Source organism: Acomys minous (assembly GCF_964271855.1).
Source record: "Acomys minous genome assembly, chromosome: 16".
Classification (NCBI taxonomy): Eukaryota; Metazoa; Chordata; class Mammalia; order Rodentia; family Muridae; genus Acomys; species Acomys minous.
The window spans coordinates 94,595,553-94,611,464 of NC_140498.1; the positions used below are offsets into that span (position 1 = coordinate 94,595,553).

Genomic DNA, 15,912 nt, shown 5'->3' on the forward strand with positions numbered 1-15,912 from the left:
GCTCCCCCCCCCCCCCCCCGCTGTGTCTCTGTGACACACCACTCTGTCCCAATGTGGGCCGCTCACCATCCAGGGCCCTGCCAGGAGCCCAGGCTAAGAAATGCCAGGTCTCAACATGGCCATGCCTCTGTCTCGGGCCCTGCAGCAGAAGTGGCCTGCTCGCCATTCTCCGAGGCTTCTGACTTGGGTGCCCCATAAGTGTCCTGTAGTGGCATAGTGGGGTGGCGGGAGGGGGAAGCAGGAAGAACCAAGAGCTGTCACTTCCTTGTCAACCAGCAGCTGGGGTCCCTGTGGGGCCATGGCGTCTTTCTTCCTGGCCCGGGGGCGGCTCACAACAGAGGAATGGATTTGTTTCCTGGAATGCCCAGGTACTGCGCTGAGGTGGCCATCGGTGGGGCCACACTGTCTGGGGTGGCATATGCAGCATAGAGACCTGTCACCTGCACATCGGAGAAGGACTGGTCACCGCTGCCGGGGACAGGGGTTAGGCTTGCGGCCCCCAGGTCACAGCCGAGTGGGGAGTCTCCGAAGGCCCCTAGCGTGTCCAGGCTGAAGCTGTCCTCCTTCATCTCTTCCCACAGGTTACCTTGCAGAGACAAAAAGCATCTGGGTAAGGGGCTTAGGGCCAACCGGCCCTGAGTTCAAATCCCCTCCTTAGGGAGAGAGGCACGGGTCATATGTTATCACAGAGCAGAGTAGAAGCAGAGGTCCAGCCCTGGTCTTCCTCCTGCTGCTGTGTGTCCCTGGGAGAGCCGCTTTAGTCTCTGAGCCACTGTGTAAGACAGAGGCGATCTGATCCGAACACCCACCTCTGAGGTGAGGAGGGGTAACGTGTGGAAGGCGTGTGGTCCTTATGGGGTGACACCGTTTGCCCTTCTGGCTTGACTCTCTCTGGTCCAGGGTGAGAGGGGCGGGGAGAGAGATGGCACATGCCTTTCCACAGCTGGGACAGACCAGCCACCTGCTCCTGGTCCCTAGTGAGGGACCAGACACAAGGGCCAGAACACAGCAGGTGCATGTGTGTTAGGGGTCAGATGGGCTGGAAGCCTTCGCTGAAGCACGGGATGCCCTGTGTGGTTCTTGGATGCATAGACTTTTATATACCGTAGCCTCACTCTTGACTTACTGAAGGGGCCACTGGGCCAAGTGTAAACCTGTCTGACTCAGCGCGCGTGCGCGCGTACAACTTTGAAGCCGTTGCTGAAGAAAAGTTTGGGGTACTAGGCTTAAATCCTGGGTCTGTCAGTGAGTAGCCAGGGGACCCAGGCTGGCACACAACTCAACGTTCTTTTTGCTCCATTGTCCTCATCAGCAGAATGAGGATGAGTGGCAGGGCCTTGGGGCGGTGGCAGGGTGGGGCCAGGTGGGGCCTAGGAAGTGCATGGTTGGTCTACAGCACGTGCTCATTAAGTGTTTTAATAGGTGAGGTGGTTGTCATGGTGACGATGTTAAGGGTGGGTGCAGGCAGACTCTCTGCCTCCAACCCTGCCCAACCCCCCATCTCCTACACCTCACCCTGTAGAGCGAAGTCCATGATGCTGGGGTCCAGGGCGTCCACCTCCGTGTTCATGTCGGTGCTGATGTTGACAAAGTCCCCGGGAGCCCTACCCATGGCTGGCTGGGGGAGAGGCCCTGGGCTGAGATTAGGTATGGCATGAAGAGGCGGGGTTTGGGCCGGTGCCGGGGAGCCTGGGGCCAGGCGTGCCTGGGGCTGGACCTGGTGGTGCAGGGGGACTGACTGCAGGGACAGGGTCATCAGTGGCTTTGGTGGGAGCTGGGAGCTGGCCAGGCAGCTGTGGGCCGTGGCCACTGTGGTGGTATGAGTCTCCCCTGGTCTGCCAGGACGCCGGCAGCTTTCTGGCCGGTCTGAGATGAGCTTGTCCAGTTCCTCTGCAGACAGGTAGGAAGGGTTACTCAGAGGCTCCTGCTGTCACCAGCCCCTACGCCCCCCGTGCCACCACCCATGTGAACTTAGCAACCATCTTAGACTCTCTGTCCCCTCTTCTATGAGACAGGGTGATGCATTCCGCGCTGGGTTGCTATGGAGATGCAACTCCATCCCGAGCCATTGAAAGGCCTTCAAGGAATGGGAGTTGCCATGAAATCCTAACAGGCACAGACCTGTGGCCCTAAGACTTTACATGAACTCTCACCAGCCCTTCCAGAGGGAGCTGAGGTAGGGGTGAAGGTCCCATTTGATAGCCAGATCATTAATGCTTAAAGAGATCTCACCAGTCTGTGCAAAAACAAAAAACCCAGTGCTGAAAACAACACAGCCCATTTGCTGTGGGCTAAATGGACCCCCTTCTGTGAGAATGGCTGAAAACGAAGAACAGAAATCTCTCTTTAAAAAAAAGTGGGGGGCTGGAGAGATGGCTCAGCGGTTAAGAGCACTGCCTGCTCTTCCAAAGGACCGGGGTTCAATTCCCAGCACCCACATGGCAGCTGGTGAATGTCTGTAACTCCAAGATCTGACACCCTCACACCAATGCACATAAATTAAAACTAAATACAAATATTTTTTTTAAAAAGTGTGTGTGCGTGTATGTGCACCACGGAGGTGGGGTTCGGTCCTCACTGCAGTGCTTTTCCCACTCAGCCATCTCCCCAGCCCTGGAAATCACTCATGTGTGGTGGCTGCTGCCTTCGTTTCCTGGGATGCAGCACGAGGCTGACCACAAGGGACCCAAGATCTAGCTGGACCATTTGAGAGATGAGAATCTAGAAGGCCAGAGGACCTGCCCAGGATCTTACTGCACGTGCTTAGACCAGGGCTGGGGAGTCCTGGGATGAGCGCCATGTAAGGCCCTCTCCGGCTGAGTGGAGCATCACTGCCCCACCCCAGCGCTGTCACCTGGAGTCACCTCACCTATTCAGCTAGACTGTCTGACCAGTGTGCCCCAGGGACCCACCCATCTCTGCCTCCCCAACACAGCTCACAGACATATGCTGCCATGCCTGTCTATTTTACCAAAGATGTACTCTCTCTCTCTCTCTCTCTCTCTCTCTCTCTCTCTCTCTCTCTCTCTCTCTCTGTCTCTTCCTGCCTCCCTCCTCTTTCTTTCTTTCTTTCTTTCTTTCTTTCTTTCTTTCTTTCTTTCTCTGTCTCTCCCCTCTTTCTCCCCCTTTCCCTCTCTCCCTCTCTCCCTCCCTCCCTCTCTCACCTCTGCCACATGTACATGGGTACCTGCCATAAAGAGATACCGGATGCCCCGCATCTGGAGCTACAGACAGTTATGAGTGGCCCAGTGCGGAGACTGAGAAGCTGGACACCCCCCCCTCACCTCCCCACCCAACCCCTCACCCCCGACTCTGTAAGAGTAGGAAACACTCTTAGCCAGGCAGCCATCTCTCCAGACCTCTCATTATTCCCAACACACTCCCGCCAATGCCATCCCAGAGCGGTGGAGTGGCAGATTCAACAGCAATGGGGATGGAGGAGTTGGGGGTGGGGGTTGGGGGAGCTGGAGGTGGGGGGTGGGGGGTGGGGGAGTGGGGAGCAGGGGGATGGGAGATGGGGGTGGAAGTGGGGAGTGGGGGGGTGGGGGGCAGGGAGCCTTGAGAGGCCGGGGAGGCGGTGGGGCAGGGCTCACCGGGGTTGGCCATGCTGCGGTGTATGGCGGCGAGGTCTTTTCTCTTCCACTTGTGCATCTCCTCCTCCATCTTGTCGATGCGTGCCAGGTTCAGGGCCCACAGGCAGCCCTTGCGCGAGGAGCCGCTGGACTTGTTTTCCACCTTCTCGAAGCATTTGTTCAGAGACAGGTTATGTCTCACTGAGTTCTTCCAGCCGTCAGGTGCTGTCTGCGGGGGAGACATGGGTACCCGGGAGGCTCCTCAGGTGACACCCTTCCCCGCAACTTTCCCCGCCCAGGGCACGCTCAAGCCCATGCTGGTCAGGGCAGGACGCAGGGAACTAATTAGGTCTACAATACAAGCCGGGGAGATGAGAGGGAAGAGTGGGGACGGTGGCACGCGGGAGGCCCTGCCCTGGTGGTTGGGGACCTGTAGTTGGACCACAGTCTAGGGCTCAGGAATGTCCCTTCTCATCTCCCACAGGGGTAGGATCAGGGGAGACTGGTGGCAAGGGTTGTACAGCTTCCCAGATACAAATCACTCTCAGATGCTCACACTGCACTCCTAGGCAATCAGATATTGGTACCCAGCTCTCCCAGCCCACGCTTTCCAGCATCTCTCTCTAATTGGGATACTGACCGGGCCTGAGATCATGTGACCTGGGAACCCTGACTGCCAGTCGGTCTTTGGGGGTTGAAGTTTACAGGGTGACTAATGGCCAACCACACTCCGGCCACTGACAAGATCTCCCTATATCCTTCTGAACTTGCCAGCAAAGACTCTTGCTGAAGCCATGCTTAGCCACACTGCTGTCTGGGTCTCTGCTGAATAACGAAGCCGGGGCCCCTCTGTTTTCCACACCCCGAGGTGCATGGCAAACTCATGTTCAGATGCCCCGTCTTCTTTGCAAATGGCATCTATATGGGCGTACTTACACCGGTCCTCCCTGCCAGGCATGACAAAACTGTGGGGCTAAGAGCGTGGAGCACGGAGGAAGCTCTGGGTCCCAGCAATGCCAGGAGGAGGCAGGGGTGGGGTGGGGGTGGGTGGGGCTGGTGCCCCCCCTGGGCTGGTGCCCGCCCCCCCCCCCCGGGTCAGAGCCCTCACCTTGAAGTAAGGGAAGTGCTCCTTCATGAAGCTGTAGATCTCACTCACGGGCAGGCTGCCTGTCTTGCTGTTCTTCAAGGCCATGGCGATCAGACAGCTGGGGCCAGAGATGAGGCAGCAAACAGAACTCAGCCGACAGCCTGGGGTCCCCTCTGCCAGGAGTTCTGCACTGCTTCGTACCAGCCCCTCTGCACTCCAAGTGTCGGCACCTTTCTGTGAGCCTACCCTGTCTCTTCCCTACCCATCTCCCGGCCCAGCCACTGCAGCGTGCTGAGAAATCCTGCTTGCCCTTTGACCTCACTCCCAGGGGTGCTTAGCCTTCATCTCCAAGATGCTTTTTCCTGCCTCCAAAACCAGACTGACTTTTCAATCTGAAGAAACAGGCTTGGGGAGGCCAGGCCACACAGCCTGTGAGCAGCGTCTTGGTGTGGGGTTGGCCGGGGTACACGCTCCGTCTCTCCCAAGACGAGGTCTCAGCTGGGGGTTCCCTTGGGAGTCGGGTCACCCTTCCTAGCTGTCTACTAAGATGCCCCAAAGGCAGCCCTTGCTCCCTCTTTCTGGGCAGTCAGACCTCACCTGTAGGAGTAGATGGGCTTGGGGTAGTGTTTGGAGTGCAGCTCCTGAGTTGAATGCACTGCCACGTGGGCCTGTGGGTAGGAAGGCCGGGCTGCAAATGGAGAGCCATAGAGGCCCGCGGGAGGGCACTTCACAGGAAGGGATGGGGCCAGGCAGTAGAGAGAAAAGGGTGGTGAGACAGAGCAGAGGCGAGCCACAAAGCCCAGCCCGGCCTCTAACCGCAGGGAGATGCTCCCGTGTCCCCAGCAAGGCGTGAAGGATATCAACAGCAGCATGGGGTAGGGGTGGGGTGGGGGGGCGGGGGTCTTATCTGTGGGAGCCTGAGAAGTGAGCTGAGATCCAGAAAGGCCCCTGGCTGGGCACAGGCGACTGCAGGACAGACTCTCTCCAAGCCTATGGTACCTGCTGGGACCCCGGAGGCAGGGGGAACTGGACTTGGGTAGCAGGTGAATACAGCTGTGGCATTTCCTGTAGGCCTGATGACGACTGGCCTCCTATGGGGAACTGGCTCATCTGCCCAGCCTGGAGAGCATGAGACAGAAAGTCAGGGACAGACAGGTGCCCGCCTCTTTCCCAGCCATGTAGTGGCACTTACGCTGGCTCTGTGGCTGCCTAGGGGGCCCAAGCCCAGCACGCCTCTGGGGACCATGGCAGCTTGGCCACGGAGCAGGGGACGTGGGGTCGTACCCACATGAAGGTCAGCGACCCCAGCCGAGGCACCTGTAGGAGGAAGGTACAGAGAAGCCGCTCTGCTGGAAATGGTGGCCACCGAGGGGCAGGGCCATCACACACCTCTCTGAAGGATGAGTTTTTAAAAACTCTAAAATATCTATTTCTGGCAATGCACTTGGGAGATTGAGGCAGGAGCATCTATAATTCAAGGCCAGTCTGCGATCTTTAGGGAGACCTTGTCTCAAAAGTAAACGAGTATTTCCTGCTCCTTTGCTCTCAAGAACAGTCCCCCCCCTTCCCCTGCCAACCCAAGCCATCCTGCCAAGCACTGATGTCCACTTCCGTCCTGTTCTTCTGTCACAGTGGCATTTCTGTCACCATTTTCCGACAGTCCTGTCTTCAGTCCACTGTCTTTGATTACAGCTTCCTGTCATTTATGGAGTACCTCCTAAGTGCCAAGATTATCTCAGAGTCTTCTAGAACAGAAGGCAGTACACTTGTTTTGTACTTTTTTTTAGAAGCTTTATTTATTTATTATGTATACAGTGTTCTGCCTGTACGTGTGCCTACATCCCAGAGGAGGACACCAGATCTCATTGTAGATGGTTGTGAGCCACCATGTGGTTGCTGGGAATCGAACTCAGGACCTTTGGAAGAACAGCCAATGCTCTTCACCTCTCAGCCATCTCTCCAGCCCACATTTGTTTTGTAACTGGTCAGACAGCAAAGGCTTTATTTAGGCTGTGCCAGCCACCTGGCCTGTCATCTTCATTTTCTTGCTGTCTTCAGAAAAATCTAAACCCCACTCTTAGCGCATGCAAGGATGGACCTCAGGTGCATTGGCCCACCACACATTTGCTGGCAGTGTGAGGTGGTTGAACTGTCCTGGCTGTCTTCCCTGGGGCTTGGCATATCGCTAAGGTGTGGACATGCTCCCAGAAAGAGGGGATTCCCCCCTTTTTACAGATACAGGCAGAGAGGCCAGAGAGACAGAAGGAGCAGGCTGGTGGCAGGGTCACAAGTCACCTCCTCCCCTTGAGCCTACCTGGGTGTGAGTGTGGCACACTGGAGCTGCTCAGGTCTATCCGTGCACTCGCCATCTGCTGCAGCCGAGGCACGTCCACGGCTGTGAGCCATGACAGCGACTGAAGGTCCCCGGGGAGGTCATCATCACCCACAGAAGGCAGGAGCCTGTTGCAAAAACCAAAAGCTCAAAATCCAGAACTTACCGCGTTGCCTCCATGATGCCTCAGCGGGAAATATCACACCTCAGATCGTCTCCGGGGTCACTGTCCAAAAGTGGAGGGGATGGAAGGAGCATCTATAAATCCCTCTGTGCTGGGCGTGTGAGACACAAGAGACACCAGTGAATTCCATCCTTGCTCTCTGGCTCCTCCGCAAAGATGGCTCACTGTATATATCCAAATACTCCCCAGATCTCCAAACTGAGATTCAAAAACACTTCTGGTTCCAAACATTTTAGGTAAGGTATATGCACACGCTGTACCCCCTTTTTACATATGGTAAACTGAGGCTCAGCACAATGAGTCACTTGGTTAAGGCCAGTAGCACAGGAAGTGAGGGGCCAGGAGCAGGTGGCACAGCCTGCAGCCAGGGGCTGCCTCTGGGTCCCCATCAGGGCTACCAGTCACCAGCAGGGAGATATAGGCATAGACACATGTCATCGATTAAACACGCAGCTTTCTGCAGAAAGAGGTGCCGGGCAAGACCCCAAATGGGGAGATGACCCTGGTATCCCTTAAGTCCCATGTGCCATGTGGCCAACAGCTTTGTGACGTCACCATGTATATGCCACACCGAGATGCGCATGCAGTCCGGCATCAGTGCCAATACCAGGGTCTGTCTGCTTTGTTGCCAAGAGGTACTGCACCCCACACCCTGGAGTTAACCAGTGTGAGACAGGCTCTCACAAAGACAGGAGGAGAGAGAAGGGCTTGCGTCATAGAGCCATAGCCTCTAGGTCCCTCCTGCCCTCGTGGGGGATTCCTATGTGGCCTGCCGTCTTCGCCTGGCATCTCCAAGCTCACGTCCTCTCTCTCCCATCTCTGCTCTCTGTCCCTGTGTTTTTAGAGCCACAGTTAGTGTTGCCATAACCACCGCTGCTCAGTTGTCACAGACCTGGGCCCTCAGCCCATGAAGCCGGTATCAGGTGACTATCGGCTACCTCGGCCATTGGTTGCCTCGTAGGAAAACAGGGCCTGGAAATCATTTGAAAACTGGCTGGTCCATGTCAGTGGTAACAGTTGGCCCGGCGGCTGTCCCTTGGTGGGGCCCATTGTGCCCCAAACGACTGTTGCCCCTGCGGCACGTGGCCCCATTGTTCTAAGTCTCGGTGCTATTGTTTCTGTTTTCCTGGCTGCCACCCCTTTGGCTTGCTCATAACTCATCTGAGCGACAGTCCAGGCCCTGGCCTGGGCCATGCCATCTGTCTCCTGGGCCTCCAGAGACTACGGTGTAAGGGGGAGGGGTTGACCCCACTCTCTTGCCCTCACCCCACAGCCTCCCCACCTCCCAGGGATGCCTGTGAGAGCCCCACTCCCTCTCCAGCTTTCTTGCTGCTCTGCGCCAGCCGGGCTAAGGGGCTGTGGAGGAGAGCCTCCGTCGTCATCGGGTTGCAGGAGGCCCCAGGCTACCTGCGTGGACTAGAACCTGCCAGGGGTGAATCCAGGAAGCAGTGAGCACATCGGCAGAGGTGGGGGCTTGTGCTTCTGACCCTGGGTCCCCTCAAGCCGTTCCCTCAACTTCTCTGAGCCTTGACTCTTCACATGTAAATCCCAGACCACTGTCCCCATCAGGGGACACTATGAGCGTAAAGCCTGCGACACATGAAACAGCACCTGGTTCCCAAATCTCTCTCTCTCTCTCTCTCTCTCTCTCTCTCTCTCTCTCTCTCTCTCTCTCTCTCTCTCTCTCTTTTCTTTTGGTTTTTCCAGACAGGGTTTCTCTATGTAGTCCTGGTTGTCCTGGACTCACTCTGTAGACCAGGCTGGCCTCTAATTCAGAGATCCGCCTGCCTCTGCCTCCCGAATGCTGGCATTAAAAGCGTGCGCCACCACCACCCAGCTGCCATGACCACTTCTTTAGCACCAATTTAGCATCATAATTAAGGATAGCCAGGCTCAGATCCAGCAAACACACAGCCTGGCCATAGCCACTAGTCACTTCCACCCTTAAAGTCAGGCCCTGAAGCCAAGGCTACACAGAGAAACCCTGTCTATAAAAACAAAAACAAAACAAAACAGAAGTCAGGCCCTGAGTGACAGCACTGTCCCCGATTTACATATGGGAAAAACAAGTTCTCGCACGTTTTCTTAGGTGCTTCTCGGGTGTGGAGCAGGTGGCAGGCTGGGGTTGGTGCTGTCCTGGTGATGGTCCCACTTTCCCAGCACCCCCCAGTCCCTCTCCTGCCACCTGCAGCCACCACTGTGCGCCCAACAGCCACATGCTCAGCCCAGCCTGGACTCCACAGTTCTGCCTTTGCTGTTCCTGCCTGCCCAGCCCTCCCTTCTACCTCCTCCGGATGCCATCACTGCTTCAGGCTATGTCCCTCACAGGTCCCCTGACTTGCTTTCAGATGGCCCATTGTCACAGGGAGACAGCCACACTGGGGTCCCAGGCTCAACCTGGAGGGGGGGGGGCATTAGGGCTCTTGACTCCCTTGGGAGACTCTTCCTCTCTGAACAGCCAGGTTGCCCACAACCCAGCTTTGTCCCCTCTGCCCTGTGTGCTCCCCACTGCTGCTCTGTAGCTCACTTTTTAAAATTTATTTATTTATTGGTTTTTATTGGTTTTTTGAGACAGGTTCTCTCTGTGTAGTCTTGGCTGTCCTAGACTTGCTTTGTAGACCAGGCTGGCCTTGAACTCACAGTGATCCGCCTGCCTTTGCCTCCCGAGTCCTGGGATTAAAGGTGTGCACCACCACGCCTGGCTATAGCTCACAATTTTATCCTTACCTCCCCACTGGGGTTCACTAAGGACCTGGGCCCCATGTGCAGACAGCATACATGGCTAAAACAGGCTGAGCCAGGGTCACTGACCCCCAAGAAAGACATGAGAGTGACGGTCTGGTCTGGCCCTGCTAGAGTTACCCTCTGACCCCCGAATTCCTTCTCTCAAGCACCAGGAGGGCTAGAGAGAGCAGAACACCTTACTCTACAGGTGGGGAAACTGAGGCTACGCAGTAAAAGTCCCTTTGCGTGCAAGTGGGGTGACAAGGACTTGGTCTCAGTCTCTCCTGCATTCTTGCTCCTTCCTGACGCTGACTCAGAGGTCTTCTGGGGCGGGGGGAGGGGGGAGTGGGGGGTGGGGGGGTAGCCCTGACCTGAGGGCAGGGCTCTCAGCCAGTTTGTAGGAGCAGAAAGATCCAGGGCAGATGCAGAAGGGTCTGGCTTGGATGCTGGATCTGCCCTTGGACACAACCCCAAGGCAGTTGGCACTTGACAGGCCCTTGGGACTCCGAGTAACAGGACCTTAGGAATGTCCCTTCAGGCCCTGAGGCCCTGTCCCCTGAGCTGCTGTGAGCAATCAAATGAGATTGCGTGCAGTCACCTTTTAGTGTGAGCTGGGCTCCAATATTTTTGTTTGTTGTTTTTGGTTTTGGTTTTTCGAGACAGGGTCTCTCTGTATAGCCTTCACTGTCCCGGACTCACTTTGTTAGACCAGGCTGGCCTCGAACCCATTCCTTATTCTTGGGGGTTCGCTGTTTATTTTAGGGGTCTGTGACACCCCCGCTGCCTCCTTTCCCCCCAACCCCTAACCCGGAGAGTCTGTCTCACTGTGAGGCAGCCCTGTTTGGCCCAGCCAGCCATGGTGGAACACTGGAAGCAGTGCGCTCCCTCAAAGCCCCGTCCTCTCCTCCTTTTGCCCGCCACACAGGGACTGGTGCACTGAAGGGACTGTCCTCACTGTCCCGCCCGGGAGCACGCCACCTTCATAGCTGCTTCCATACTTCCTCCCCAGCTCCTGCATGTCCCCACCCATGGCGCCCGGCCACGCTCAGCCCCACTTCTTGCTAGCACTTCATAGAGTGTAAACTGTGGGTCCAGGACGTCGCTATGGGAAAGATTCCTGGCTTCTGGCTTCCTGCCACCCGCCCTCAGAAGAACACTTAATCCTCCCCACAGCCCTCCCCCCCCCACCCCCCCACCGGCCTTAGTTTTCCAAACTGTAAAATGGGCGTGAATGAAACTAATGGCAAAGAGACTCCAGACCCCCAGAGATGGTTTGTAGGAGTGACGCAGGACGGGTTCGAGATCTCTCCTGCCACCCTGACAGGGTGAATGACAAAGAACGAGAAGGAAAGACAGGGCAACCCTGAGGCTCTGCTCAGAGTTAACTTTTTTCCTCTCTACCAGACAAAGGTGGGGACACTTGCAAATGAAGGAGAAAAGGCAGTGAAAGTCTACACGCCTGTCCACTTACTGCCTGTCCTTCTGTTTCTCAGTGAGAACCCTGGGGTCACCATGTCCCCCGTGCCCACAAGCCTGCTAGCTCCAGGGGGGCAGAGACAAAACCACCCAGGACCAGCTCTTCCCACCTGCACCCCTCCCCCACTCTGCTTTCTGTGTGTCGCGTCCCCCCATTCCCCTTCCCCCCCACCCCCATCTGTCTCATTTCTCCGTCACATGACTGACAGGCTCTCTGATGACGTCCTGACCTCACCCTTCCTGTTGGGTGATGTCACGAGCTTCTGAACCATTCTAAGACTTGGTTTCCACATCTGCATAATGGGCGTGGCAGCCCCGGAGGCGGAGCGTCCTTTCTCTCCTCCTGACTCTATGACAGGACTGCCACAGCCTCTCCAACTGACTGCACCAACCCATCGCATTCCCACACAACCCACGTGCCTGCTGCACCCCTGTCACTACACCAGGCTTTGTGGGGATGGGACTCCCATCCATGCTCAGGTGACTCCCACACACCGGGGTACTAGGAAGCTGAGTCATCTTCTGGCTGACTGGGTGACCTCACTCTGACCCAGGAGCAGTGTGTGATGGGCCTGTGAGGCTTCATAGACACTGTGGGTCCATGGGTGGGGTGGATGTCACTGCCACTGTGGGTCAGTGGGTGGGGTGGATGTCACTGCCACTGTGGGTCAGTGGGTGGGGTGGATGTCACTGCCACTGTGGGTCAGTGGGTGGGGTGGCTGTCACTACTGCCGCGGGTCAGTGGATGGGGTGGATGTCACTGCTGTGGCCTCCACAGACCTCAGCTCTGTTTTCTCTGGGGCCCGTTCTGTTGGCTCACAATGAATGTCTTGCCTGGCCACCTTTCTCCCTGTGACCTGGCCTCACTCAGCCAGGTGCCCGTTTCTCTGATCTCTGAAGAGTCCGCCATATAGTTGTCTACAAATCTCCATCCATTGCCTTGAACCCTGCAGCAGGCACCACCCAGGTTTCTGGGGACCCTGAGGGTCTAGAGCAGTGACAAGAGTAAGATAGGAGTTGAGCCTCCTACTGGGTGCAAGTGGCCCCAGGAGCCCCCACTATTGAAGCAAGCGACTTTGTCTCTTCTGCCCGGAGAGCCACAGAGCCCAGCACAAGAGGCCCTCAACAATCGCAAATGCACCCCACTTTCCAGATATCCAACCCCCACTCTCTTGAGCAGGCGTGGAAGACCCGGTGCTCCCTGTGGCTACAGCTCACCTCGAGCTCGCAGCCCTGTTCAGAGTCTGAACAGGCGGAGAGCTAGCCTGGGAAGGCAGAGGGGAGTTAGCCTGAGCAAACAGAGACTAGCCTGAGCAAACAAGAAGCTGGCCGAACAGTCAGGGGTGTAGCTGAGCAAGCTGATTAAAGCTCTGGTTCAGGGGTTCCTGGGGTGACCCCTAACAGTGCATCCTTCTCAAATCCTGGGGGAATTACCATTCTCAGGGGGCTTTGTTAGTGAGTAGGCCCCCAGAGCACCTCTAACTGAGTGGCTCTCTAGTGAGTCCCCCCTCCCCCAACATCGCATCTCCCTGGTCAAACCTTACTGGCCCCCGTGCCACCTGGACACCGTCTCACTCAGAGACAGTGGGGTCAAGTCCGCTAGGCGTGCCAAACCCACAACTGTACAGCCCAGTTGTGCCCTAACACACATACCAACCCCCCAACTCTGCTTGGGCCTTAGTTTTCCCATTTGAAATGGGAAACCCCTCGTGGTAACCTGTTTTATCCCCCATGGGGCTGCCTTATGACCCACTGTGTGGCCATCTTATGCTGGGCATTCGGAACCATCCTGAAGGAGTCATTGTCTGGGGTGTCCAAGGTAGGGGCCAGATCCAGGGTAGGAGCAGAGGTCGCTTGCTGAGGTTAATTTATCAGTAAGGCCGAATAATGTTTACCATCAGCCCTATAATTATTATTACAGAGGTATTTCCTAACTCACTAGCAATCAATGAAGACACAGACACACCTGTTATATTTTAAAATAGCCTTAGTTAACCTGGGGCAGGGCAGATATTAATGCCCTAAACTACCTCCCATAGTGGGGCAGGCATCCCATACCCTCCCCCAATCACGTGCCATCTGCTTCTAATCGTTTCTATTGAGCTGCCTCCCATCCATGATCCCAAATACTTGTTAATGCTCTCGGTCTGGGCTGAACCCTCCACTGATGCGCGCCATGACCCATGGGATGGCCTCTTCCTTCCTGCTCTTCTCAGGTCTCTCCCCCTTCCCAAGATTCCCTCTGTCTCCCCCAGCCCTGGACCCTTAGCCACGTCTATCCCATTTACCCTGCCCAGGTGTGATGATCTTTTCTTGGTCAAACAGGTTAGGCTCTTAGGCATGGTGGGTCACAGAGACAGCAAGCAGAAATTAGCATCAAAAGAAGACACCAGGCCAACCTCCAACAGTCACTTGGAGAATCAACGCCAGAGTAGCTATCTGCTCTAGCTGGGACCTGGCCCGTGGGTCCCTGTTAATGTGCCTTAGCTAACAGGTGTTTCACCCCATTCTGAGTTGTGTCCAGAGGCCCCTGAGACTTGTCTGTGGGCATCTACCTCTCTGTGCCTTAGTTTACTCGGTTGTAAAACGGGAGCTCTGTGCTGCGCCAGGCCTGGTGAAGAGCAGCAGAAATAACATTCAGAGGAGGGAGGTGCTTCCTGCAACTGATGGGGGCTCACGTGATTGGTTCATCCTTTTAGGAGTGTGGACTCAACATGAATGGGGGCGGGGCTAGCAGTGTCTGATCCGTAGAGAGTATCCACGCCAACTTCACATACCCTGAGCTGGCTGCCGACTTTCTTGTGTCTAAGCAGGCAGCTTCCTAACTGACCCTCGATAGCCACATACCCAGGGGCCCTTCAGTCTGCACCCCGAGTGCCCCTATAGACTGAGGAGGCCACCGCTCAGCCCCAGCTCCCGAGCAGTGAGCCTCAGGTGCCCGGCAGGTGAACTACGTGGCTGAGCTGGAGGGGTCCTCACCCTGCGGTGTCTCTCTTGGCCACTCTGCCCACGTGGCTGTAACAGGCTAGGCTGTGTGGGGAAGGGCACAGCCTCACTGAGTCACTGTTAAAAAGAACCATTTTTCTGAGGTCCCTGTGCACACACAGTCTCAGTCAAGGGACACTTTTGGAAATCTGAGCTGGCTGTCCTGGTTGCCTGGGAGACCAGCTCTGGTGAATGAGTGGCCTCTCCTCGGCTGCCCACCTCAGTTCCTCACATATTCTAAACTCTCACCCGTCTTAAGGCCCGGCATGCTGCGCTCTCTAGCTCTTTCTCAGCCTCTGAAGTGTCTGCCGCTCAGAGGCGCCCTCCTCAACTACCTCGACACTGCTGGTCCTCCCTGTGAGTGCCAATATGTACACAGGTTTCTAGCCTCCTGTTGTGGAAACACGGCCATGTGTTCAGCACCCTGTGGGCATCTCTTGTATATCTGCCTGGTCGTGTGGAAAAGAGAGGAAGAATCCAGCAGCTGAGCCTGGTGCCAGAACACTTCCCTCAGCCCCTGCTTCCATCCCAGCTCTTACACCACTTCCTCCGGGAAGCCTTCCCAGACTGTCCCAGTGTCTCTGAACTCTGCCCTGCCCCTAAAATGCATAGTATGGTGTCAGTCATGCTTGGACGGCTGGGGAAATCTCCCGCCAACCTCTTACTTAGCCCTCCCTCCCTGCTGGTTGCTAGATGCTTAGATGACAAAACAAAAGGGCAGAACCTCCTTACAGCATGCGAATAGCCACCTCAGGCTGCCGTTCCATCATGTGGCATGGGTTTGCCCACCCGAGGTACATGGAGGACAACTCCATGGCGTTGTCCCGTGTCGCTCCTGATCACACACTTGTGCAGAGGGACCCCATGGGCGCCCAGCTAGGGTGCATGCATGCCTACATGGCAACAGTTGCTGAAAGGCGCTATCCCCACACAGTTGAGTCTGAAGGCCATGGTGGGCAGAGCTGACACTGCCACCGAATGGGAGAAGACACATACAGTTTGGGCTCAAACCTCATCTCAACTCCTTTGTAGCTATGTGACTTCAGCAACTCCGTTCGCCTCTCTGTGCCTCAGTTTCCCCATAAAGAAAATGGAATCACCAGGATTCTCACCGCAGGGTAGGCGGGAGGCTACGATGGGATGGTACAGACACACAGGCACATGCATATCTGGTGCTTTCTGGCCACATAGACAACTTTGCACTGTGTCTTCTGCTTCCCCCTTGGATGAGCCCCAAAGGGGTGTGCCAGCAAACAGTGGAGGGAGGGACTAAGAGCCACCCCCATCCTGATGGCAAGGAGGTGCCCCCACCGTCCTGGGCTGTGGATGGCAAGGGAGAAACTGTTTCATCTTCACAAACGGTTCTTGTTTCTGGGATTAAGCCTTTGCCGGCCATGTTTACCCAGCTAACATGTCCTTTGTGGTGCCTTTCAGAACGTTTGATGGAAGAAGGAAAAACAAACACTACTTAGCACACTGAGAAGTTCTCTGCAAGGCATAGTGAGTGTGCTATGAAATGATGTGGTTTTGGGGGGAGGGGGGAGGGAGGTGG

At 56.1% G+C, this 15,912-nt stretch overlaps 1 protein-coding gene across 1 annotated transcript; it reads right to left on the reverse strand.

The window, feature by feature from the left end:
* Window positions 1-38: 38 nt before the first annotated feature.
* FOXN4 (forkhead box N4) lies at window positions 39-15,175 on the reverse strand (the record flags this gene model as incomplete). Its single annotated transcript, XM_084763690.1, has 9 exons — window positions 39-586; window positions 1,516-1,890; window positions 3,594-3,801; window positions 4,681-4,777; window positions 5,257-5,384; window positions 5,659-5,778; window positions 5,852-5,976; window positions 6,974-7,119; window positions 15,093-15,175. The coding sequence occupies 9 exons, from the start codon at window positions 15,173-15,175 to the stop codon at window positions 330-332; spliced, it is 1,539 nt and encodes a 512-aa protein (XP_084619816.1). The 3' UTR covers window positions 39-329.
* Between the last annotated feature and the right edge of the window lie 737 nt (window positions 15,176-15,912).